The sequence below is a fragment of the Leptodactylus fuscus genome, chromosome 10, assembly GCF_031893055.1.
Source record: "Leptodactylus fuscus isolate aLepFus1 chromosome 10, aLepFus1.hap2, whole genome shotgun sequence".
Lineage (NCBI taxonomy): Eukaryota > Metazoa > Chordata > Amphibia > Anura > Leptodactylidae > Leptodactylus > Leptodactylus fuscus.
The window spans coordinates 17035859-17063310 of NC_134274.1; the positions used below are offsets into that span (position 1 = coordinate 17035859).

The 27452-nt window shown below is 44.1% G+C and overlaps 1 protein-coding gene across 1 annotated transcript in view; it reads right to left on the minus strand.

Annotated features, from left to right (window-relative positions):
• Nucleotides 1-10184: 10184 nt before the first annotated feature.
• Nucleotides 10185-27452, minus strand: part of LOC142219113 (alpha-2-macroglobulin-like) — a 39533-nt gene continuing 22265 nt past the window's right edge. The window contains exons 23-36 of the mRNA XM_075288080.1: nucleotides 27146-27229; nucleotides 26004-26180; nucleotides 25242-25323; nucleotides 24628-24784; nucleotides 24013-24087; nucleotides 17698-17860; nucleotides 15998-16203; nucleotides 15228-15443; nucleotides 14392-14519; nucleotides 14091-14181; nucleotides 13131-13199; nucleotides 12929-13031; nucleotides 11951-11992; nucleotides 10185-10207 (exon numbers count right to left, since the gene is read on the minus strand). Of these exons, the coding sequence (XP_075144181.1) occupies nucleotides 10185-10207; nucleotides 11951-11992; nucleotides 12929-13031; nucleotides 13131-13199; nucleotides 14091-14181; nucleotides 14392-14519; nucleotides 15228-15443; nucleotides 15998-16203; nucleotides 17698-17860; nucleotides 24013-24087; nucleotides 24628-24784; nucleotides 25242-25323; nucleotides 26004-26180; nucleotides 27146-27229 (1616 nt within the window). The remainder of the gene's footprint in view (nucleotides 10208-11950; nucleotides 11993-12928; nucleotides 13032-13130; nucleotides 13200-14090; nucleotides 14182-14391; nucleotides 14520-15227; nucleotides 15444-15997; nucleotides 16204-17697; nucleotides 17861-24012; nucleotides 24088-24627; nucleotides 24785-25241; nucleotides 25324-26003; nucleotides 26181-27145; nucleotides 27230-27452) is intronic.

Genomic DNA, 27452 nt, shown 5'->3' on the forward strand with positions numbered 1-27452 from the left:
TTATTGTAATTATTATTCCTATTATTGTTAATACAATTTTTTTTTATAATATTAATATTTATTAGAGATGAGCGAACAGTGTTCTATCGAACACATGTTCGATCGGATATCAGGGTGTTCGCCATGTTCGAATCGAATCGAACACCACGTGGTAAAGTGCGCCAAAATTCGATTCCCCTCCCACCTTCCCTGGCGCCTTTTTTGCACCAATAACAGCGCAGGGGAGGTGGGACAGGAACTACGACACTGGGGGCATTGAAAAAAATTGGAAAAAGTCATTGGCTGCCGAAATCAGGTGACCTCCATTTTAGACGAATAGTGGATTTCAAATCCGGGTCATATGAGAATGTGAACTTTGTGACTATGAGACAGGGATAGCTGTACAGGCAGGGATAGCTAGGGATAACCTTTATTTAGGGGGGAATGTTATTAAAAATAACTTTTTGGGGCTCTATCGGGTGTTTAATTGTGATTTTTGTGAGATAAACTTTTTCCCATAGGGATGCATTGGCCAGCGCTGATTGGCCGAATTCCGTACTCTGGCCAATCAGTGCTGGCCAATGCATTCTATTAGCTTGATGAAGCAGAGTGTGCACAAGGGTTCAAGCGCACCCTCGGCTCTGATGTAGCAGAGCCGAGGCTGCACAAGGGTTCAAGCGCACCCTCGGCTCTGATGTAGGAGAGCCGAGGGTGCACTTGAACCCTTGTGCACCCTCAGCTCTGCTACATCAGAGCCGAGGGTGCGCTTGAACCCTTGTGCACACTCTGCTTCATCAAGCTAATAGAATGCATTGGCCAGCGCTGATTGGCCAATGTATTCTATTAGCCTGATGAAGTAGAGCTGAATGTGTGTGCTAAGCACACACATTCAGCTCTACTTCATCGGGCTAATAGAATGCATTGGCCAGCGCTGATTGGCCAGAGTACGGAACTCGACCAATCAGCGCTGGCTCTGCTGGAGGAGGCGGAGTCTAAGATCGCTCCACACCAGTCTCCATTCAGGTCCGACCTTAGACTCCGCCTCCTCCGGCAGAGCCAGCGCTGATTGGCCGAAGGCTGGCCAATGCATTCCTATGCGAATGCAGAGACTTAGCAGTGCTGAGTCAGTTTTGCTCAACTACACATCTGATGCACACTCGGCACTGCTACATCAGATGTAGCAATCTGATGTAGCAGAGCCGAGGGTGCACTAGAACCCCTGTGCAAACTCAGTTCACGCTAATAGAATGCATTGGCCAGCGCTGATTGGCCAATGCATTCTATTAGCCCGATGAAGTAGAGCTGAATGTGTGTGCTAAGCACACACATTCAGCACTGCTTCATCAAGCCAATACAATGCATTAGCCAGTGCTGATTGGCCAGAGTACGGAATTCGGCCAATCAGCGCTGGCTCTGCTGGAGGAGGCGGAGTCTAAGGTCGGACCTGAATGGAGACTGGTGTGGAGCGATCTTAGACTCCGCCTCCTCCAGCAGAGCCAGCGCTGATTGGTCGAGTTCCGTACTCTGGCCAATCAGCGCTGGCCAATGCATTCTATTAGCCCGATGAAGTAGAGCTGAATGTGTGTGCTTAGCACACACATTCAGCTCTACTTCATCAGGCTAATAGAATACATTGGCCAATCAGCGCTGGCCAATGCATTCTATTAGCTTGATGAAGCAGAGTGTGCACAAGGGTTCAAGCGCACCCTCGGCTCTGATGTAGCAGAGCTGAGGGTGCACAAGGGTTCAAGTGCACCCTCGGCTCTCCTACATCAGAGCCGAGGGTGCGCTTGAACCCTTGTGCACACTCTGCTTCATCAAGCTAATAGAATGCATTGGCCAGCACTGATTGGCCAGAGTACGGAATTCGGCCAATCAGCGCTGGCCAATGCATTCTATTAGCCCGATGAAGTAGAGCTGAATGTGTGTGCTAAGCACACACATTCAGCACTGCTTCATCACGCCAATACAATGCATTAGCCAGTGCTGATTGGCCAGAGTACGGAATTCGGCCAATCAGCGCTGGCTCTGCTGGAGGAGGCGGAGTCTAAGATCGCTCCACACCAGTCTCCATTCAGGTCCGACCTTAGACTCCGCCTCCTCCAGCAGAGCCAGCGCTGATTGGTCGAGTTCCGTACTCTGGCCAATCAGCGCTGGCCAATGCATTCTATTAGCCCGATGAAGTAGAGCTGAATGTGTGTGCTTAGCACACACATTCAGCTCTACTTCATCGGGCTAATAGAATGCATTGGCCAGCGCTGATTGGCCGAATTCCGTACTCTGGCCAATCAGCACTGGCTAATGCATTGTATTGGCTTGATGAAGCAGTGCTGAATGTGTGTGCTTAGCACACACATTCAGCTCTACTTCATCGGGCTAATAGAATGCATTGGCCAATCAGCGCTGGCCAATGCATTCTATTAGCGTGAACTGAGTTTGCACAGGGGTTCTAGTGCACCCTCGGCTCTGCTACATCAGATTGCTACATCTGATGTAGCAGTGCCGAGTGTGCATCAGATGTGTAGTTGAGCAAAACTGACTCAGCACTGCTAAGTCTGCATTCGCATAGGAATGCATTGGCCAGCCTTCGGCCAATCAGCGCTGGCTCTGCCGGAGGAGGCGGAGTCTAAGGTCGGACCTGAATGGAGACTGGTGTGGAGCTATCTTAGACTCCGCCTCCTCCAGCAGAGCCAGCGCTGATTGGTCGAGTTCCGTACTCTGGCCAATCAGCACTGGCCAATGCATTTCTATGGGGAAAAGTTAGCTTGCGAAAATCGCAAACTGACAGGGATTTCCATGAAATAAAGTGACTTTTATGCCCCCAGACATGCTTCCCCTGCTGTCCCAGTGTCATTCCAGGGTGTTGGTATCATTTCCTGGGGTGTCATAGTGGACTTGGTGACCCTCCAGACACGAATTTGGGTTTCCCCCTTAACGAGTTTATGTTCCCCATAGACTATAATGGGGTTCGAAACCCATTCGAACACTCGAACAGTGAGCGGCTGTTCGAATCGAATTTCGAACCTCGAACATTTTAGTGTTCGCTCATCTCTAATATTTATTTCTATATTTAGTATCACAATCTGTTCTACTTTCTGAGGCAGGGACGACCTACTGATAACTACAGGATAAATATTTACTGAGTTCTGACCTGTAAAGTCAAGGTCCGGTTTAAGTAAAGGCCATAAAAAAAAAAAAAAAAAAAAGATTCAATTTACCGTAATTGTTGTCATTCCTTTTTTTTTTTTCTCCATTTCCCTATGACAAAGAAAATCCTTAATAAAAGAAGAATCCAGCAAAAACCATGGTGGAATAATAGAAAATTCTTCTCCTTTATTAGTTACATCTTCATTATAAAAAGCGCATTGGTGCACACAGCATGGATATGGTGCGTCAGACTGACGCGTTTCGGACTTCCTCCTTCCTCAGAGTCTGAACAGACTCTGCATAAGCATAGCATACCCAGCTCTGATTTAACTGCATAGGCACATAAGAACCATCTTTGCTACATCTGTGTACAGCCAGCTCTGCTACATTTCAGCATACTCAGCTCTGCTACATCACTGCACAGCCAGCTCTGCTACATTTCTGCATATGCACAACATACCCAGCTTTGATAAATCTCAGGCACAGCATACCGAGCTCTGCTACATTTCTGCATAGGCACAACATACCCAGCCCTGTAACATCTCTGCATAGGCACAGCATACCCAGCTCTGATTAAACTCTGCATAGGCACATAAGAACCAGCTCTGCTACATCTGTGCACAGCCAGCTCTGCTACATTTCTGCATACACAGCTTTGCTACATCTCTGCATAGGCACAGCATACTCAGCTTTGCTACATCTCTGCATATGCACAACATACCTAGCTCTGCTACATCTCTGCATAGGCACAGCATACCCAGCTCTGCTACATCTCTGCATAGGCACAGCATACCCAGCTTTGCTACATCTCTCCATAGGCACAACATACCCAGCCCTGTTACATCTCTGCATAGGCACAGCATACCCAGCTCTGATTCAACTCTGCATAGGCACATACTCTGTTTCCCCGAAAATAAGACAGTGTCTTATATTAAATTCTCTTCCAAAATATATGACCTGTCTTATTTTTGGGGGATGTCTTATGGAGTGGGGGACAATCGACAGTCATGCCGGCGCTTCCTTAATGGAGTGCCGGCATGACTGCCGGTTGTAGGTGGTGCAAGAGGTGGTGGTGGGGAGGTATGCTAGTTACCTTCCCCATCTTCATAGCAGCGCTGGTGCTGCTGTTGGTCACGGTGGTGGAAGTGGTTGGCGGGGCTTAGCAGAGATTAGCGAGGCTTCAGGCGGTTGTGCCGGAGAGCATCACTTAGTGGGCATTGCAGCCGGCTGAACGCTGTGCTCCGTGTGCACAGGAAAGCTGGCTGCCTCATCTGCTGTGATACCACTGTTCCGGCTGCTGTGGGATGAGCTGGGAGAGTGGACTCCCCGCAGCATACAATGCTTTCCCAGCTCATCATACAGCAGCAGGAACAGTGGTATCACAGCAGAGGCAGCAGCCGGCATACCTGTGCACACAGAACATCGTGCACAGTGTTCTGCCGGCTGCAGTGTTTTTGGGGATGTCTTATTTTCGGGGGGTGTCTTATATTATGCAATTTAACAAAACCTCCCCCCATGCCTTACTTTTGGGGGATGTCTTATTTTTCGGGGAAACAGGGTAAGAACCAGCTCTGCCAAATCTGTGCACAGCCAGCATACCCAGCTTTGCTAAGTCTCTGCATAGGCACAGAAAACCCAGCTCTGCTACATCTCTGCATAGGCACAACATACCTAGCCCTGCTACATCTCTGCATACCCAGTTTTGCTACATCTCCGTATAGGCACAGCATACCCAGCTCTGCTACATCTCTGCATAGACACAGCATACCCAGCTTTGCTACATCTGTGCACAGTCAGCTCTGCTACATCTCTGCACAGTCAGCTCTGCTACATCTCTGCATAGGTACAATATACCCAGCTCTGCTACATCTCTGCAAATGCACAGCATACTCAGCTCTGCTACATTTCTGCATAAGCACAACATTCCCAGCTGCGCTACATCTCTGCATACCCAGCTGCGCTACAGCTCTGCATATGCACAACATACTCAGCTCTGCTACATCTCTGCATACTCATCTTTGTACATCTCTGCATAGGCACAACATACTCAGCTCTACTACATCTCTGTATAGGCACAGCATACCCAGCTCTGCTACATCTCTGCATAGGCACAGCATATCTAGCTGTTTTAGATCTGTGTATATCCAGCTCTTCTACATCTGTCAATTTGGATGAAATTGGTTTTCTTATCTCAGTGTCTGAGCAGCTTCTGTGTTATCTGTGTGTTTACATAGAGAGATAACAGAGCAGTATGTGAACACAAATTTATAACAGTCTGAAGCCATGTTATTTACTGGGATAAATAGCAGCCTGTGTGTTAATCGAGGTTACAAACTATCTATGTGCCTAATTTCATTCAAATCCATTCAGCCGTTTTTGCGTGATCGAGTAACAAACACACAAACTTTAACATTTATAACATTAGTAGGATATAGTAGGGGAACAGCTCACACAGTGGGGTCGGCAATGACACAGTTCACACACACAGCAGGTTTCAAACTTCAATGTTGCTTTTATTCAGGTGCTTCAGCACAGAGAAACATTGTAAAAACAGAAAAAAAAAGCCGAAACCTGCCCGACTCTAACTATACAGCTGCCTCACATAGAGCAGGACAAAATGTGTTACCAAATACAGTAGCCAACTGTGCAAACCTCCAGTCCAAGGCTGCTCTCTCTCAGGCTGCATTTTCCAGGCTTCCTCCCCCAGTAATAACCATCAGGAAGCCTCACCTGAGAACACCTGGGACCAGGTATAAAACCTGCAATGGGCTAAGGGTGCGGACTGGAAGACTCCAAGCACCAACCTGTCCTCCAGTCCAGGAAACTCAGCCCAATGTCTTACTAGAGCTGCATTTATACTTCTGGCTGTCTGCTATCCTGCCTGGCTGAGGAAATCAGGTGAGATGTACTCCCTGTCCATACCTCTACTACAAATTTTATATATATATATATATATATATATATATATATATATATATATATATATATATACACACACACCACCTATATTCTCCTTGTACAGGGTTCGTTATTGTCAACTGGACTGTCTATTAGTACCAACAATTACCCGAAGAATTAGTTTTACTTATTCCCTGTGTGATCGACTGATTTTTACGGCACATCTAGAGCTGCAGTTACTATTCTGCTGTTACATTATGTCTTATGCTCCAGTCACATCTAGAGCTGCAGTTACTATTCTGCTGTTACATTATGTCTTATACTCCAGGCACATCTAGAGCTGCAGTCACTATTCTGCTGTTACATTATGTCTAATGCTCCAGTCACATCTAGAGCTGCAGTCACTATTCTGCTGTTACAACATGTCTTATACTCCAGTCACAGCCAGTTCTGCTACATCTGAGATGTAGCAGGGTTCAGCACACAGTCAGCTCTACTGCATCTGAGGGTGTAGCAGAGCTCAGCGTGTGCTCAACGCTGCTTCATCTCAGGTGTAGCAGAGCTGTGCACTCAACACTGCTACATCTGAGATCGGACCACAATGGAGACGGCTGTGAACCGATCTTAGACTCCGCCTCCTCACAGACAAGCCTCTGGCAGAACCAGCGTTGATTGGCCGAATGCTGTACTCTGTATGGCATTCGGCCAATCAACACTGGTCAATGCATTCCTATGGGAAAAAAATCAGCTCCCGCATATCGCAAGCTGACAAGGATCCCGACGAGATGGAGCCCCAAAGAGTTGGGTGAGTAACAGCTCTTAGCTAGGGATTACCTTTATTTAGGTGGGAATATTACTCACACAGCTCTTTGGGGCTCTCTCTCGTCGGGATCCCTGTCAGCTTGCGATATGCGGGAGCTGACTTTTTCCATAAGGAATGCATTGACCAGCGTTGATTGGCCGAATGCCATATGGAGTACAGCATTCGGCCAATCAACGCTGGTTCTGCCGGAGGAGGTGGAGTCTAAGATCGGTCCACAGCAGCCTCCATTGTGGTCTGATCTCAGATATAGCAGTGTTGAGCGCACAGCTCTGCTACACCAGAAATGTAGCAGGGCTGAGTGTGCGCTGAGCTCTGTTACACCCGAGATGTAGCAGACCTGGCCGTGCACTGAGCTCTGCAACATCTCTGGTGTAGCAGAGCTGTGTGCTCAACACTGCTACATCTGAGATTGGTCCACAATGAAGGCTGCTGTGGACCGATCTTAGACTCTACCTCCTCCGGCAGAACCAGCGTTGATTGGCCGAATGCTGTAGTCTGTATGGCAATCGGCCAATCAATGCTGGTCAATGCATTCCTATGGGAAAAAGTCAGCTCCCGCATAACGCAAGCTGACAGGAATCCTGACCAGATAGAGCCCCAAAGAGCTGGGTGAGTAACATTCCCCCTAAATAAAGGTAATCTCTAGCTAACCCTGCCTGTAGATCTGTCCCTGTCTCACAATCACATAGTTCACAGTCTCATATGACCTGGATATTAAATCCACTATTCGTATAAATTGGAGTTCACCTGATTTAGGCCGCCAATTACTTTTTCCGATTTTTTTTTTCCGATGCCTCCGTTGTTGTAGTTCCTGTCCCACCTCCCCTGCACAGTTATTGGTGCAAAAAAAGCGCCAGGGAAGGTGGGAGGGGATACAAAATTTTTATTACGTTCACCTCGTGGTATTCGATTGGAATCGAATACCTCGAACGGCCTGATATTCGATCGAACAGTGTTCACTCATCTCTATTGTGGATAAAATGGTAAGTTAAATTGTATTCTGTAGTAGAGAGGCAAGAAGTGCAGGGACTGGCAGTAGTGGAAGAGAAGAACCACAATAAGGTAAATAAAGCTCTCAAAATAATATACAAAAACAGACACAATTTTATTAGAATAAGCACATATAAAAATATAGGAATATACAGTATATACACAAAAGACAGCAGTACAAGGGATTCCCACAAGGGGTCAGCAAAACAATGGATCCCTGTATCACCCAATAATATGGGCTAGTTCACATTATCCCCCATAGTGGCCCCTGCACACAGTATTATAGCCAATAGTGGCCCCTGCACACAGTATTATCCCCCATAGTGGCCCCTGCACACAGTATTATCTCCAATAGTGGCCCCTGCACACAGTATTATAGCCAATAGTGGCCCCTGCACACAGTATTATCCCCCATAGTGGCCCCTGCACACAGTATTATCTCCAATAGTGGCCCCTGCACACAGTATTATCTCCAATAGTGGCCCCTGCACACAGTATTATAGCCAATAGTGGACACCCATAAACAATTATTATACTCTGGCATCTTTTCAGACCCCAGAGTATAATAATTGGTGACCCGGGGGAATAAAAACATAAAAAACTACTGTTACTTACCTGTCCCCCGGCTCCTACGCTGTTGGCCTCCGCTGCCATCCTTGTTCAATGACGTCGGACGTCAAATGACCTGGGACGCAGGCCGGGTTCATGTGACGTCAGAAAGGACGTCAGGAAGGAGGCCTGACAGGATTGTAGAGAGGTAAGTAACAGTGTTTTTTATGTTTCTTACCTCTCCCGGTCCGCCAATCATTACACTCGGGGGTCCGAAAAGACCACCGAGTATAATGATAGCAGCGGTAGTGGCTGTCACCGGGCCCCTAATGTCCCGGGCCCTGCTACGGCGGTAGTTACGCCACTGGAGGAGAGCATCATCATTATCTATATGATATCCCATGTGATGCTGCAGTGCACTTGGCATTTTATTATTGGGTGATACAGGGATCCATTGTTTTGCTGACCCCTTGTACTGTTGTTTTGTTATCTTTTGTGTGTATATATATTCCTATATTTTTATATGTGCTTATTCTAATTAACTTGTGTCTGGTTTTGTATATTATTTTGAGAGCTTTCTTTACTTTATTGTGGTTTTTCTGTGTCTGAGTAAAGTGTTAAGGTAATGGCACGCCTATGGAGGGGTTATGGTCGATACATATGGTGAATCCACTATCCTGGTCATTCGTAAGTTAAATTTTCCCCATTCATGCAATGTTTTTGGTTTTCATACTGGCAGTAGTGAAGGTATTGGTTAGGGTTGAGCCAATCTTGAGATTTCAGGATCGTTTTTAAAATCTGATTCTCGATCATTTTCCAGCCGATCCCGATCATGAATTTTGCTTGATTGCCGACAGTGATCCAATCTTTCCCGATCCCTCAACCCTAGTATTGGTGTAGCATTTGGACTGGAGGATGAGCATGGCTGCCGAATTCAGGATAGATCATAGCAGGGAAAAGTTAATAAGTGACCGACCAATTATAAGGAGTCACAGTCATCTAAACAAGAAGAATTCAAGGCAACAATAAGTGTTTTTGTTCATATTAGGAGTCTGTGTCTGTGTTCCGGTTTCTCCACCTTGCAGCCATCACGTTAAGGTTACCTTGCCCACAGTCAAACTCTATCTTGGTCAGCTCAGCCTGCCAGAACTTTGATCCGGGGTTGAGCTGGGTATTTAAACTTGACTTTACCACTAGTGATTTGCTTGAGATGACTTCTGCCGTTGGTCTCCCTACGTTCTTCTGTTGCTCCTTATGTTCCTCTGTTATTCTGTTGACCTAGGCTTGTTGATATCCCTCTGAGTTTCTGGCTCGGTTCTCTCTCTGCAGGTTCACTTATTTTCTGGCACCTAATTTTGGGGTTGAAGCAAATCCAACCTACTTTGTGGTGCACTCTGGTGAATACATTGCAAGTGTCTTAGTTTCTGCAAACCAAGAACATAAAAGCTCCATGCAGAAGTTGTCCTGGGCTGGGCTTGTATATACAAGGTACCATCAACCGTAGCACTTGGACTGTATATACATATGTATATACACGTTTGGTGAATAAAATGAAAATGAATGCTACTTCTTTTAACATAATATATATATAATCTATATACACACACTATACGTTAATTCTTTTAATTAGTTTTACCTAGAAATCTATCGGCTATGAGTTGTATTTTACAGAAAGTTAGAAAATGATGGTAAGATACAAGACACAATTGATCTTCTCTTTTTACAATGATTTTTATAGTTCTTTTATCCTGCTGTTTCCAGTGCTGAGTTGTTGGCTTGTACACACACCATCCCGGTGTTATCTTGTATTTCCAGACTTATCTGTAGCCAAACAAATAAGAGAAGGGTTATATACAGAATATCAGCACAGGGTCATATAATACTATATCATCTTTACAGTATTCCTATTTTACATCCCTCATTGACCTGCAGTCCTGGTGGCTGACCACTATACAGGGGCCAGGGCTACCTGCTTCTGGCCCATGTTGTGTATAGTACGGACATCGGAAGCAGCACCATGTCACTGATCCTTGCAAGGACTGGGTTTTTTTGATTTTCGTTTTTGACTTCCCTCCTTCCAAACCCCATAACTTTTTTATTTCTCTGCTCTCAGAGCCACATGAGGGCTTAATGTTTGCGGGACAAATTCTTCTTCATGATGCCGCCATTAATTATTCTGTATAATGTACTGGGAAGCTGGAAAAAAATTCAGAATGGGGTGAGTTTGAAGAAAAAAATGCATTTGTGTGTTTTCTTACAGGCTTCATCTTTACAGCATTAACTGTGTAGCCAAAATGACATGTCACCTGTATTCTGTGTTTCGGTTCGATTCTGGGGATACCAAATTTATATGGTTTTATTTAGATTTTAACCCCTTTCTAAAAGTCGCCATATTCCGACAGCCGTAACTTTTTTATACGTCTGTGTGCATAGGGTGTCTTTTTTTTTTTTGCGGGGCGGGGTGTACTTTTCAGTTCAACCATTTTCGGGAAATGCTATTGCTTTGATCATTTTTTATTCAAATTTTTATCAGAATCAAAACAGTGAAAAAATGGCTGTTTGGCACTTTTGACTCTTTTTCCTGCTACGGTGTTTACCAAACAGGAAAAATATTTTTATAGATTTTTAGAACGGGCGATTTCGGACATGGGGATACATAACATGTATGTGTTTCACAGTATTTTACTACTTTTATATGTGTTCTAGGGAAAGGGGGGTGATTTGAATTTTTAATACTTTTTCATTTTTTTTACTTTTTAAAAATTTTTATTTTTGCATTTATTAGACCCCCTAAGGGTCTTGAACACCAGGGAGTCTGATCCCTAATGCAATGCATTGCAAAACATTGTCATTTCAGCCTGCAAAAGAAAATCACTGCAGACAGGCCGGGGAGCCTTTACAAGGCTCCTGGCTGTCTGACGTCAGCCCTGGAGCATGCTCCAGGCGCCGGCGATCACCGGAAAAATGGTGGCACCCATGGGCCACCAGGAAAATGACGCCTCGGTCAGCTTGAGGCCCTGGAGGGCTTAATGCCTCCGATCGGTGCGGGGACCGACCGGAGGCATTAGCGCTGGGTGTCTACTGTGTAAAACAGTAGACACCCGGCAGCTATGGTGGCCGCCCGCCATAGTTAAATACCCGGCGTGCGCCATATTAGTATGGTGGATGTCGGGAAGGGGTTAAAGATCGAAAGCCCTTTTTCTTAAAAAAAAGTCCCAAAATATAAGCAGATTAGAGAGAGTCCGGCTGCTGAACTGTGGCACCATCATAGGACAAATGAAGTATTGTAGGTGCACGTCTCCTTACAAAACTGAGCTGTGATTACTGAAGTGTCCATCACACGACCATGGACTGAATTTTATCCTCTTGAAGTAAACAATGAATAACTGCAAGCAGAGATCTAGAAAACCGTAACGAATTGATACAGAAAGTATATTGGAAAATTGTATAACTTATTTGCTGTAACTGGAAAACTCCTCCCTGTAATGTGAGACATGTAAATATAAAGATTAATTTGATATTTTACATATGTGACAGACCTTATAAACCTTTATTGTCACTTACCATTACTACAGGGTAGGTTGTATTCTACAGTGGAATATTCATCTGGAAGACAAAGGTTACAAGTTTATATTGTAATACTAATGCAATAAGGCTTAGTTCCATCGGTGCACATAGAAACCATGGGGGTCCGGTTCCATATGGAGAGGTAGAGGGGGACAGCAATGGTGGAAATGTATTTTCTCTTGATATTTTTAAGTAAACTCAACAATAGAGATGAGTGAGTACTGTTCGGATCAGCCAATCCGAACAGCACGCTCCATAGAAATGAATGGATGCACCTGGTACTTCTGCTTTGACGGCGGCCGGCTGCTTAACCCCCCGCGTGCCGGCTACGTCCATTCATTTCTATGCGAGCGTGCTGTTCGGATCGGCTGATCCGAACAGTACTCGCTCATCTCTACTCAACAACAATTACTACAATGACATGCTTACCTCTGCCTATGGAGTCCATTAGTCCAACTGACCGGCAGAATATTGTAACCCTTTAAGCTACAGTATTCTCCATAGCTTACCTTATTTGACTATATGCTGAGATACTGCTACTTCTTGATTAAAGGGTTAATGATCTCAGTTAACAGGATGGGGTGGGGGCATTTACTTAGACTGTCATAAATCAACAGAGATCAAAGTTTTGTGAGAAGGCCCAATGGCCCCATAATAATCGCCTAACCTGCCTCCATGGTAGATACACCTTTGCTTAGATCACATGCATGGGAAGCCCTATCAGGTTCGATCTAATTTTACCATAGAAATCATGACTGAACTAGACATATCTCCTCTATTACAGAGTTCTGCAAGCTACAATGCCTTACATAGTTATATAATAGGACTAACTAAACTCGACACAAGCCCAAGTTTAACCTATGATCCTACAGCAATGATCCAGATGAAGTTGTGTGCTACAGTATAATACAACACTAGCCCAGGATTTCTATAAAAATACTTGTGGTTTAACATCTAGACAAAGAAGAGATTTACCTGTCTCATAGTAATCATATACTTTAGCTGTAGCCGGTTTTAGGTCCTTCACCACCATGTCCTGTTCCACCACGAAGGCAAGGGTTACTGGGTCACGACCAATCTATAGTGAGATAATATTCTCATAAGTAAAACTTCAATGGATCAAAATGTTGCTTTTAGTCAGGCAGTTATAGACACATTTATAGTAAACTATACAGACCTCGTTCAGGTACAAAGTCACCATGTCCATCTGGATCTCACTTCTCTGTATTAACTTGTCCTTCTCCAGCTGTGAAGAAAAACTGGTGTTACAACTGGGAAAAAAGTGAAAAGTGTGGCAATCCTACTATTATAAATGTGAAAGTTTGTGAGTTTGGATGTTTGTTCCTCAATCACGAAAAAACAGCTAAACGGATTTGGATGATATTTGGCACATAGATAGATTGTACTATGAATTTATGTTCACATACTATATTACACTGCTCTTATCTCAGCTTCTGAGACAGCCAGGGCTGTTATCTCTCTGTGTAAACACACGCTAACCCTCAGTGTACACACAATTGCATATTATCTGATCTGCTCCAGGCACTGCTGAAAATCTGACATGGGCAAACACTTTTAATCCAAATTGGCAGTTTGCCAATTTTCAACATGCCTGGAAAGAGAAAATCTAATTTGTCGCAAACAACAAGAGTTATGAAGGAAGTCAGAAGTCACAGAGTTCTCCTCAAGAGGAGCTGAGGGAGATCATCGGCGCCAACAACACACTCATTATATGGCATCCCAGCGAGCTGCTGAGATACCACAACAATCACGGGCACAGTGCGAGGAACTAGGTCAGCAGCAGGACCATGGACAAGGTCAGCAGCAGCAGCAATTTGCTGAATATAGGTGGAACGTCGATGCCAACAACACGCAGACGAAGTCGCGGGGAGAGGCTAGCATTTTATATTAATTCCTAAATAATAGAAGGACGTCTTTTCTTATTCTATATAGATTCAATGTTCTTACCAGAACTTGATTTTGGGGACAAGAACCTACCCACCACTTACTGTATCATGTGGCCTTTATGGTATTAGGGTCTTTGAGTGTGGTATTGTTGGCCAATAAAAGCTCTGAGGTCCTATAGTATGGTGTAACCATAAGCTTCTTTCTAGAGTTTTTAATTCTTGTGACTTACTTGGTTCACTGTGCTCTTCACTGGAATATAGCCAGACAACATTTTGATTTCAATAATGGCCATGTTGGATTTCTCCCGGGTGCCAATGTAACTATAAGAATGTAAATCCAGATATGACGTATTTATTCATATTTTATTATAGGTTACCTTCCAATTTTATTAATGTAAGGAGAAGATTAACAACAGGTTTGAGAATTTTTAGCAGTTTGCCATAATTTTTGATACATTATGATAGGTTCATACGTAAAATAACCGTATGTGGTGTGGAAGACTAAAAGCGTAGATGATAGAAGTTACTCACGTGGCATTTATAACAATTCTAAATGCCGTCACAGAATCCTCCAGACATTCTCTTTCTGAAGACGATTTTACACTGAATGAAAATGTGGCCTCACTTTTTGGAGGGGGAACGTTGTACCTCAATACCACCTGTGAGTAAGAAAAGTACTTTTCAATTTTGGGAAAACTGTAGATGAATAATGGCCTACAACTTCCTAGATTGACTATAGCATAATACAACAATTTCTTAATGAGGGACGTTTACATGACTGCCTGGTTTTAGAAGTGACCCATGTGAAATTTATGTGACCTTAGTAGACTCTAAAACGTTATTATAATCAACCTCCTAATTCATTGAGCAGATCAACGGCAAAAATTTTTATTGCGCTTTTCTCTTGATCAGGACAAAAAGTGCAGAGAGTTGTGGAGCAGGGACCACCTAGGATATATTGTGTGGGAAGTCAGTTGAGGTCTCTGTATATTTTTTGAGTGTGGAAGGAAACCAGATGCCACACCCTGGAACCTAGCAGGATATGGAGCAGGTTGACAAGGCCCAAGATGGTGACAACATTGGTCGTGGAGACTGTTGCCAGTCTTACCGGCCCTAGGGTGGCACAGTGATGAGGAGGTCACACAGTGGTAAGTTTCCTGTGTGATGGTGTTTGGGGGTGCTCTTGATGAGAATGACTCTAGTCTTCTGCAGTTGTCTGCTTAGGCTGTCACTCAAGCATCCTCATAACTCAATAGTCTGGATATGGGTCCACCAAAAACCTAAGCTTGGTACAGAACCTGAGGCACATGTAGGGGCACTGCAGGCCCAGATTATAACATTAGAATTTTACATATCTTTCTACTTACTTGAACAAAAACACAACCGCCCCCTGTTGCGGTTACAAAGTAGTTTTCAGAGTTTTTAGAGAGTAAGGCCCTTTGCAGTAAGAGTCGGTTATTTTTGTCTACATAGAACTTCTCAAGGAATCCTGATTTGGAACTGACTGCGACAGTAAAATCTCCTTTGTCAGAATATGTCACCTCTGCATACTTGGCCAGAGCCTGGAGAGCCACCACTGTGTCCTACAAAAGGAAAAAGTTTTAAATTTACAATAGGTACAAGTAAAGTATGATGTGCAGCTCCTCTTTCTTGATCATCCAATAAATGTCGTATATGCTGTCAGGAAGTTTCCATATAGCTTGCTCTGCCTGTGCTGGTGAATTTGGGCCACATATTGGCCTCTTGTGTGATGTTATGGCCTATGGGGGGATACTGTTATCAGGCCTCAGCATTCACATAGTGCATCAACATCACAACACTATGTTGGAAGTGACATGATGTTGGAATGTCCCATGTAATCATTGAGGGGCCCCCATCACTGGACTTAGTGGCCCTCTATGTCATTCAGGAGGCCCAATGAGGATGGACCTCTTTTATTATGTTTGTTATGTTTCTGCAGCTCCCCTGGGCCACCACTTATACTCTGTGGATGAATTCAGTATGAATGACTCAAAAGTATAGGTCAGTGAGAAATGGCCCAGTCATGTGCATAAGGTCTAAAACCTCCTCTTACCTGGTGAACCCTTACACGTCTTCATGTTCATTAGGAAATTACTGCTTAGATTCCTTTCTTTACCTGTGTAGAAGAGTATCCTCCATATGGGTTCTGCTGCTTGGTCAGCCAGTTCACAATCTGTGAAGCTTTGTCAATATCTGGAGATGGACCAGACAGAAGAGCCAGAAGCACATAGGAGGTCATCTCCACCTCTGCTGATGGAGCTCTGTGCCAGTAGGAATCCTGATAACGAGGAGTAGAGTCCCTCTTCCAGTGCAGCTGTCCACCTGTATGGGAGCAGTTATTGAAAGCTTTGAAGAAATCTATCTATCTATCTATCTATCTATCTATCTATCTATCTATCTATCTATCTATCTATCTATCTATCTATCTAGGGGAAGCCTGATGAAGTGCATTTAGCACGAAACGGTCGTCACTTCATTTCTTCTACATTCCATCTACCCTACCCCCGTCTGTAAATGCTGTTCAAGTGCCTATTTTTATGGAAGATTATTAAAGTTTGGTGAATTTTACTACTGGCTGGTGAGTGCCCTGATTTTTTTCTATTTTTTTGCACAGTATTTGAAGTGACCACCCCCACTTTGGCAAGTACTACTGCTCTACATACTGGTAATGCAAATGTATATGGATATTCCCTGATAACTGCTTGGTTAGAGGGTTGATAGGGACAGCATGTTTTCAAGGGAAAGGAAGTTATTTAGGTTATATGACTATATAATAAAAATTTTCACCAAACAACCCCCAACACAAAAGCAAAAAATAAAATGGGATTTACTCTTTAAATTTTTTTTGCAGATATAAATAATCTGGGTTTCTGACCAGCCTCACACCATAGAAAGTTCCTGCATTCATGGTCGGATCCATTAGCAACCAATCGAAATAAAAGATAAAATTAAAGATTTTTTTATTTTATTTTTACATTTTAATTTTCTAAAAATTTAAATGTGGTTAAGTTTATGCAAAACCCCTGTAATAAATGGCAGATAGTAATCCCTACTTACAGTACACTTCAAAAGCACCTGATTTTTTTTATTTGATTTTTTAATAATTGTAAAACCAAAATAAATCCTGAATACATGTCTGTATCTCCGTATAGTGATATAAAAATATTACCAGCAATTGCTATCAGCTGTAAAATGATCAATTTTCCACCACCTTCCAAAACAATTTATAGTCACCTGCACTGAAAATTTTCCGATGTACGGTCTATGCAGAAATTTAAAGATGCTTGAAACCTTGGTCAGTAGCACACACAATATACAGTGTTATAAATTACATACAGAATACTAGTCTAGGTTCACGCTAGCATTTGGCTTTACGTTTTTCTGGTCCGGAAGAAAATGTGGGGTCTATGGGGTCCACTGGATTTCAGCTTGAAAAATGCAAAGAGAAAAGACCTTCTCTTTGCATTTTTCAAGTGGAATCTGGAACGGAAACCCAAAACACAGACCAAGCGCTAGTGTGAACCTAGCCTTAGATGTCATGACCTATAAAATGCACTCATCCTATAGTCCAGGGGTAGGGAACGTACGGCTCTCCAGCTGTTGTAAAACTACAACTCCCAGCATGCATACTTGCTCTACTGTTCTTGGAGCTCCCATGGAAGTGAATGGAGCATGCTGGGAGTTGTAGTTTCACAGCATCTGGAGAGCCGAAGGTTCCCTACCCCTGCTATAGTCTAATGTTGTTCATGACCATGTTACTCCTCAGTGATATTCTTAGAACTTGCACTATACTAGTAGTATTAGTAGTATTCTTACCTCCCCGGACAGATTTTTGGTCCAATTTGTCCAACAAAGTTTTCCTGAGTTCAGTCTCTCCGCACAATGTGAAGGTGTAGGCCAGCAGAGCCTGGGTGTATACATTACTGACATCCTCCGAGGCATTCCTCAGGCAGGATAGAGCATTGCTCAGTAAGGGATCCTGTAAGGAAATAAAATACAAGTTTTCTTTTTACTTAACTATAAGAAACACCAGAAGACAAGTTAAACCTGTAAATATATTCATGATTACAATAATTGTAACAAAATGTTTTTGCTATTGTAGTTTTTGCTTTTCTTGAGGTCTTGTTAGCAAAATCCTTACTTGGTTGGTTTTATTTCCTTCTTTGCTTATGTTTTATGTTGCTTATGTTTAACTAAAACTGAGATGGGCCCGCTTTAACTTAAAGGGGTTTTTCTATCTCACCATTTCAGCAGTTTGCCTGCTGTGTCTTCTTCTCACTTCCTGTATTCCCCCCTCCCCAGGTTGCTGAACAGGACACTATGAAGTATCACAATACTTATGCAGATCAGATAATATTAGAGATGAGCGAACACTAAAATGTTCGAGGTTCGAAATTCGATTCGAACAGCCGCTCAATGTTCGTGTGTTCGAACGGGTTTCGAACCCCATTATAGTCTATGGGGAACAGATACTCGTTAAGGGGGAAACCCAAATCCGTGTCTGGAGGGTCACCAAGTCCACTAAGACAACCCAGGAAATGATGCCAACACCTCTGGAATGACACTGGGACAGCAGGGGAAGCATGTCTGGGGGCATCTAACACACCAAAGACCCTCTATTACCCCAACATCACAGCCTAACAACTACACACTTTACACATTCAAAAAAACCTCTATCAAAGTGGGAAAATACCTGGAAACCTTCTTTACTCCCCAAATGGATGGACACAAACCCCAATTTAAGCTCAACAAACAGTAACAACCACCCCTTTAAATCACGTTCCCCATGACAACCACAAATGGAATAGGCAATGGGAATTCCAAAAGCCCTCACCCTTAACTGTCATTTTGAGTGTGTGTGTGTGTGTGTGTGTGTGTGTGTGTGATGTGGTAAGACCTTCCAAAATTCACTTTTCTAGCCCTTAACATGAGCCCTTCCAAACAAAGTTACAGGACCTTAAGCTGAGCTACCAGCAGAGATTGAGGCCCTTGGCATGAGTAGAGCCTTGCACCAGCAGTGTTTTTTGCACTTAGGGTGAGTTGAGCCTTGTACCAGCGTGTGTCCCTTAACATCAGGCGGGCCCTAAGTTCTGCGCTTTGCACAAAAGTTCCACATTAACTAGGCTGAATGGTACAAAGATTAGTAGGCCCGAGAACCAGGAACAGGTCTTGCAATGGCTGTCGGATAACGCTTAAAGCACATTGTCCACCAGCCAGGCAGCCTCTACTTCCTCTTACCCAACAGTCTTGTCCTCCTTCCACCCAAAATTCCCAATCTTCCCAGAACAATAACCCCAACTGTCCCTGCTCCCCAGAGCTGTTCTCCCTTCCTTTGACTGTACCGTAACCTGCCCCTCCATTTCGCGATTCCACGGACCTAACAGACGAGTATCTGTGTCCAGATGCTCAAACACTAGAGTCTCCTCCATTCCATCTCCGGTCGATTTGGTGGCGGATGACCAGCAACCCACCCTCATCGACGACGATGAGACGCAGTTGCTGTCAGGGCAGCCAGTTGACATGCGCATTGTGCAGGAGGAGGAGGCGAGACAGGAGTTGGAAGAGGAGGTGGTGGACGACGAGGACACCGACCCCACCTGGACAAGGCGGATGTCAAGCTGGGAAAGTAGTGTGGATGTTGAGGCAGGTGCAGCACCAAAAAGGGTAGCTAGAGGCAGAGACATGTCCAGAGGCAGAGGTCAGCTGCTTTGCCGAAGCCAGGCCAGACCCGGAATGTCCGAAGATGTTCCTTTTTGTACCCAGCCCAGAAAAACTCCCCCATCGAGGGCACATTTCTTGAAGGTGTAGAGTTTTTTCAAGGAATGCGCCGAGGACAGATATTGTGTCGTCTACACAATTTGCCTCTCGAAATCGAGTAGGGGCCCTGAGAAGAGCAACCTGTCCACCACTTCAATGCACCGTCATTTGGAATCCAAGCAATGGAATCAGTGGCAGGCAGCAACGGCAGGACAAACGTCGCCCGCCGTTCATGCCACTGCCTCTGCTCACAGTGCTGGCGATGCACTCCAGAGGACGAGCCAGGACATCACTTCATCTGCCTCCGCCACTTTGTTGACTTCTCCCTCATCCTCCCCTGTTTCTGTCTTATCTCCTTCTCCTGCACCATCAAAGGCACCATCAGTCGCTTCTTTACAACAACCCACCATCTCTCAGACATTGGAGCGCCGGCAGAAATACACCGCTAACCACCCACCCACGCAAGCCTAGAACGCCAACATCGCTAAACTGCTGGCCCAGGAGAGGTTGGCGTTCCGGCTTGTTGAAACTCCCGCCTTCCCGGACCTGATGGCAACTGTGGCACCTCACTATGCCGTCCCTAGCCGTCTCAACTTCTCCCGGTGTAGCGTCCCCGCCTTGCACCAGCACGTGTCACTCAACATCAGGTGGGCCCTTAGTTCCGCGCTTTGCTGCAAGGTCCACTTGACCACCGACACTTGGACAAGCGCCTGTGGTCAGGGATGCTGCAGTGCTTATCTTTAATGACAGGCAGGGTGAATGTGGTGGAGTCTGTTCCCCGGGTGCAAACTGGGGTGGCCTATCTCCTCTCCCAGGCCATGGCAGGAGTAGACTGAAACCCTACGACGCTGCAACCTCCACCACAGCTACTAGCGGCAAACGCTAAAACACTGGCGTGGGGAGACGTCAGCAGGCGGTGCTGAAGCTCATCAGCTTGGGGGACAGACAGCACAGTGCCTCCGAGGTCAGGGATGCCATCCTGGCTGAGATGGCATTTTTTTTTCCCTGCTACACCTGGGGCCTGGCATTTTTGCGCCTGTGATAATGGCTGGAACCTGGTAGCAGATCTGGAGCTTGCCAGACTCAAACACGGTCCACGCATGGCCCACGTTTTCCAACTTGTTGGTGCCATGTTTCTTTGAAACCTACACCATTGTGCCTGATATACAGGTCAAAGTGGGGCCATTTTCGTAAGTGAGAACTAGCCTCTGCTAGGCAGAAAACATTCAGAGCACACTCCTCTCATCTTCGCACCGTTGGCTGGCGGAGGAAGACGAGGGGGTTGGAGTGGCATCTGATGTCCCTATCCCACACGAGGCTAGAGGGTGCACTTCAGTGCATCCCATTGCTTCACCACAAATGGTGTGAAGGGGAGTGGAAAATGGAGGAAATGGAGAGTGACCCTTACAGTTGGGGCCAGCAAAGGCATGCCAAGTAACACACTGGCACACATGGCTGACTTCATCTTGGGTTGCTTTTCAACACATATTTCACATCATGAAGAACAAATAATACTGGATTTTTACAAGCCTCGAACCCCGGTCTAGGTCTAATGTCTGTTCCTTTCTTATATTAGGGGAGAGGGAAAAAAAATTACTTCAGTGATACGTTTAGCGTACATAGACTGACTATTAATGTGTATCCCACTTAGTGTTGTTAGGGTTACACACCGTCACAACCTGGCTAAAGCTTCTATAGCTGTTAATAAAGTCAACATAACTTTACGGTATCCAAAAAGACAGCTGGTACCGACAGAGAGCAAGACAAATGTCAACCAAAGCTGTGAGCTCTGAACACCCACAGTGACTTTGGCGTCATCATCATTATAAGGGAGCGGGTGGTAATAAATAACTTGGCAGTGCCTAAAACCCAAAAAGCTTATACAACTATATTTACATTAAGATACACAAATGACACTTTTCAGTAGCATGTCATGAGACAAGCTGATAAGCTCTTCCTTTGTGCAGTGCTATTTGAAAGTTAAACGCTGCCTTTATTTTAATTCTGGAGAAGGTGCAGACATTAGATTTAGAACATGTTGTCTTCATTGTCCAAATCCTCTATATAGGTAACGTGTTTTTCGGGCCGAGCTGTCTGGGAACGAGCTGGTGCAGCACTGACAACCTGGGTGAATATGGCAAGAGCCTGAGATGTAGGGTGAATGAATCCCCAAATTATTTGTGGAATTCCCAGTGAGACAATGGCACTATCTACCAGTAGCAAAAATTGTGGGTGCACGTAACCCCCATATATTCTTTGAATTCCCAGTGAGACAATGGCACTGTATACCAGTAGTAAAAATTGTAGGTGCACATAACCCCAATATATTCTTTGAATTCCCAGTGAGACAATGGCACTGTATAGCAGTAGCAAAAATTGTGGGTGCACGTAACCCCCATATATTCTTTGAATTCCCAGTCAGACAATGGCACTGTATACCAGTAGTAAAAATTGTGGGTGCACATAACCCCAATATATTCTTTGAATTCCCAGTGAGACAATGGCACTATATAGCAGTAGCAAAAATTGTGGGTGCACGTAACCCCCATATATTCTTTGAATTCCCAGTCAGACAATGGCACTGTATACCAGTAGTAAAAATTGTGGGTGCACATAACCCCAATATATTCTTTGAATTCCCAGTGAGACAATGGCACTGTATAGCAGTAGCAAAAATTGTGGGTGCACGTAACCCCCATATATTCTTTGAATTCCCAGTCAGACAATGGCACTATATACCAGTAGTAAAAATTGTGGGTGCACATAACCCCAATATATTCTTTGAATTACCAGTGAGACAATGGCACTGTATAGCAGTAGCAAAAATTGTGGGTGCACGTAACCCCCATATATTCTTTGAATTCCCAGTCAGACAATGGCACTGTATACCAGTAGTAAAAATTGTGGGTGCACATAACCCCAATATATTCTTTGAATTCCCAGTGAGACAATGGCACTGTATAGCAGTAGCAAAAATTGTGGGTGCACGTAACCCCCATATATTCTTTGAATTCCCAGTCAGACAATGGCACTGTATACCAGTAGTAAAAATTGTGGGTGCACATAACCCCAATATATTCTTTGAATTCCCAGTGAGACAATGGCACTGTATACCAGTAGCAAAAATAGTGGGTGTATATAGCCCCAATTCTATTGCTAGGGGACTTGCAGGGTATTTCTGAGGTGAAGGTGGGGGGGCACACCGTTGGAATGGGGATTTGGGGTGTATATATGGGGTATACGGGAATACACTGTCAGTGTGTTCCATTCAGGATCCTGGGAAAGCTGGGTTGCGGCGATTGAGCCCGTCAGTGCCACGTTACACTGACAAGCTTCTCCCTGGAATTGAAGTTATATGTAAGCCCAATATATTCTTTGAATTCCCAGTGAGACAATGGCACTATATGGCAGTAGCAAAAATAGTGGGTGTATATAGCCCCAATTCTATTGCTAGGGGACTTGCAGGGTATTTCTGGGGTGAAGGTGGGGGGGGCACACCGTTGGAACGGGTATCGGGGGTATATATCGGGTATACGGGAATACACTGACAGTGTATTCCATTCAGGATCCTGGGAAAGCTGGGTTGCGGCGATTGAGCCCGTCAGTGCCACGTTACACTGACAAGCTTCTCCCTGGAATTTAGCTCTTACAAGAGCTGTTGTGGTTGTCTTCTCCTTCCTATCCTAGCCTGTCCCTGCCTACCCAGAATCTAAGCCCTAGCTAACTGGACGGAAACCTCCGTCCCCGGTGAATTGCAAGCTCAGAATGACGCGAAGCTGGGCGGCGCTGTTCTTTTAAATTAGAGGTCACATGTTTTCGGCAGCCAATGGGTTTTGCCTACTTTTTTCAACGTCACCGGTGTCGTAGTTCCTGTCCCACCTACCCTGCGCTGTTATTGGAGCAAAAAAGGCGCCAGGGAAGGTGGGAGGGGAATCGAGTAATGGCGCACTTTACCACGCGGTGTTCGATTCGATTCGAACATGCCGAACAGCCTAATATCCGATCGAACATGAGTTCGATAGAACACTGTTCGCTCATCTCTAGATAATATGTACATGTTTGTAAAGAACGTTCTCAGTGTTATCTGTGGGTTTACATAGAGAGATAACAGACTCGGCTTTATCCCCAAACTGCAATTTGTTGAAATGGTTGTCCTGCTGGCAGAGCAGTGAGTGATTTCACTTGTCCTAGCTCATAGGTCCGTGGTTATGGAATAAGTTCACATAGCAGGAAAACAAAGCAGCATTTCTAAAGCAATATATTACATATATATATAATTACATAAGCGTATAGATAGGATCCTTGAGATGGGAAACCCATTTAAGGTTTCCATGGCACATGCATCCATTCTCCTTTCAAAGCCTTATAACTTACCTTCAGAGATAACCTGGCGTCCAAAAGAGCAATAGTTATATAGGCAGAAAGAGAAATGTCATCTTCTACTCCTCCCTGAAACGCAAAGTTATTGGTTTTATATATTTGTTAAGGAGAATTAATTACTTTATATATTTTATGCATTGCTAACCTTAAAAATACCATGAATATCAAGTTTTTTCTAAACATTTTTCTGTTATTAAGGGGCAGTCATTTTGCTTGAGTTGATATAATGACCATTTCAGAGATTTGCTGCACAACTTTCTGTTAGGGTTGGTTCAAACTACTATTAACCCCTTAAAGACGCAGGGTAGTTTTTACAATAATCTAGCTGAGGAGTGATATTTCAACCCTGTTCCTTCTCCCCCAGGTGCCTGCTATTAGGTTGCACTTTAGTTTAGCTCTTATGGGCAGATTGTTTGTGCTGGACTGTAGTTACTTTGACCCTGTCTTGTTATTGGAATTCCACACTTCTGTATTTGACTCTGTTACCTCTTGGACTGACTTTTGGCTTGGACACATTCACTCTTACAATATTTGCAATTATTTTACCCATTTTACAATTGGATAATAATATCACCTTTATTACATTATAATATGACTTTCTGTGCCTACCTTCATGGCATTATTGAAAAGCCTCCCCACACTGCGGAAACATCCCGTGTCTTGCTGATTGTTCTTCAGCCAGGAGAAGGAATGGTTTAGGTGACTTTCATCTATGAAGATATAAGGTCGGGCTTTGCTGAAGGACTTCACTACAAATCCAGTCAACCTGTAGAAACATAATGGAGGTATAGAAAGGGTCACTTTCTATAAAACTTACAGCACTGTTCGCACACTAGAAGAATCTGAATTCTCCATTCACCAAGTGTTATCTTCTTTTGTATCTTAATCTTAGTCAAGAAATAGGATTGCTCTGGTTAGCAATGGGGTGTGCTCAACATGGTGACTTAAAGGGGTTATGCCATGAAAAGTATTATCCTCTATACATTGGGGGGTGGGGGTGGGGGGGTCTTACAGTGATTTCCTTTTTGAATTGTTACAGGGTTCCCAAGATAACTCTCATTTACGATGTCCATATGTCCAAATAGGCATAATGATAGAGGCTGTCCTATTCACTTCATTAAGGCTAGGCTGCAACCCATTGATTAGGATCTAAAATATATATTTTTCTAATCTCACACAACACTTGTTATTACTAAATGCAACGTATAGCCAAATCCACCAACCAAGTTTTTCCTACTGTGTCACGTTTTCCAAAAGCGCTGTATGATCCATCATGATGTTTGTACGTAAGTTGGCGCTGATAACCTGTGAGAGTTAAGAAAAACATATTATATATGTCCTACTATGCAAACTAGGACTTTGGAGACACAATTCTTAGTTATTGATATCCGGTGCCTCATTCAGTCCCATTGACACAGGTGTATAAACTCCGGCACCTAGTCATGCGGTCACCCGTAGAAACATTAGTGAAATAGTAAGTAGACAAAAACATCAGCTCACCATGTTTTCAGCTACACGTGACAGTATGGGTGCACAGCAACTCCAGCAAGATGTGTTATCCAAAATTGAAAAAAAATTCCAGCAATCCAAAAAATATGAAAAAGGTCTTGATTTTAATAGATATTAATTAAAGCCATTGGATACCTTTTTAATATTTCTGGAGCACTGGCATTTTTTTTCCTTTTGGCTTATTTTGATGAACTCAATGAAGTCTAGTGTGGTACTGGAGGATTTCATGGTTGATAAATTTGTTGTATTCTTAGACTGTCTAGTCTTACCTTACACATTGTATTAGGTGACTTAGTTTAAGCTAGAAATATTGCTAAAATTCTGGTGCAGTTTTGGCTCATCGCCAACACCCTCTTTGTGAGAAGTAAGGTGCTTTTCCAGTTAATAAAGTGCTTTTCCAGTTGGCCATGAAATCTTTTATATACAAGGCTACTGGGTAACATAATTCCAATAGTATTCAGTGTAGAATTTCTCACCGCTCTCCAGGAACTTCTTGGCTTTGTTCAGGATTTCATCGGTCAGTTGATGTGTCTTCTCCAGATACTGCAAGATGAAGATATTGGGAGCAAAGAGAACCATGTTCTGTTCTCCACATCCATACGGCATGGCCAGGAGATGATCAAGGTTCTGCAGGGCTGTGCCCATCAGATCTCCTGCAGGGTAACAACAGGATTTCTATAATATATTATCCATTCTTAACATAAAAACCGTCTTCCTCAGGTCCCCCAAACATATAAAATATGATAAAATACTGAGGTTGATGGCGATAATACACATGCCCATTAAGGGCACTTAAAGGGGTATTCCCACGTCGTATACTCACCAGTCTTCGTTGCTGTAAATTCTTCTTTCTTCCGGCTTTGTTACGTCATTGGTGGGCGGGGTTACATATGCAAAGCCAGTGGCGAGATGCCGCTGGCCCTGCGTGCACGCTCATAGACCAGTCTAGCCTTCACAATGCGAATACAGACCCGGCATCCGCTGTAATAGAGAGAGGCAGATGCCGGGTCTATATTCGCATTGTGAGGGCTAGACTGGTCTCACCATCTATGAGCGTGCACGCAGGGCTAGCGGCATCTCGTCGCTGGCTTTTCATATGTGAATACAGACCCAGCATCCGCTGTAATAGAGAGGCGGATGTCGGGGAGTGTAGACGCCGGCACAGATGCACAGATGCCTGCAACATTGCTATGCTCCTGCCCTGCATGAAGCCTGCAGGGCAGGAGCATAGCGATGTTGCAGGCACCTGTGCCGGCATCTAACCCTCTATTACAGTGGATGCCGGGTCTGTATTGGCGGCCCCTTCCCCCCAAAGGGTAAACTACCCCCCCCCCTCCAGGCTCGCTCCCGTGCACTTAGCCCCTCCTCCCTCAGAGCAGCAGATACATCACTTGACTTATGACCAGATAAGTCAAGGGATGTGTAAAAAAAAAAAGAATAAAGTAAGATGGACAAACAAAGCAGTTTTGCTGAAGCAATGTATTTAGGAAAAGTCTTACATCCACATTAACAAGCAGTATAGATAGGATCCTTGTGATGGGACAACCCCTTTAATACTTTTACAGATAGTTCTGATAATATTACTAATAACAGAATCCTAATATTGCAGAGAGCTTACCCAATACTGTTATATAAGCCCTTGCAGAATCCTCCAGAATATTATCAGGGATCTTCAGAGATATCTCCTCCACTTTAGATTGACCTAAAATATCATTGCAAAAGGGTTTAGAATAGTATTAACTAATGTTACATTTTTCATATCTTAATATATGTCTATTCATTAAAAAAAAAATCAAACATTCCTCATTGACAGACACATAACTCTCCTCTATTTCCCAAATGTCACCTCATAATTGCAAATAGTGCACATGGCAATGAAAACATACTGTGTTAATAAGGTAGATTTTACACTTTTCTTATACCCC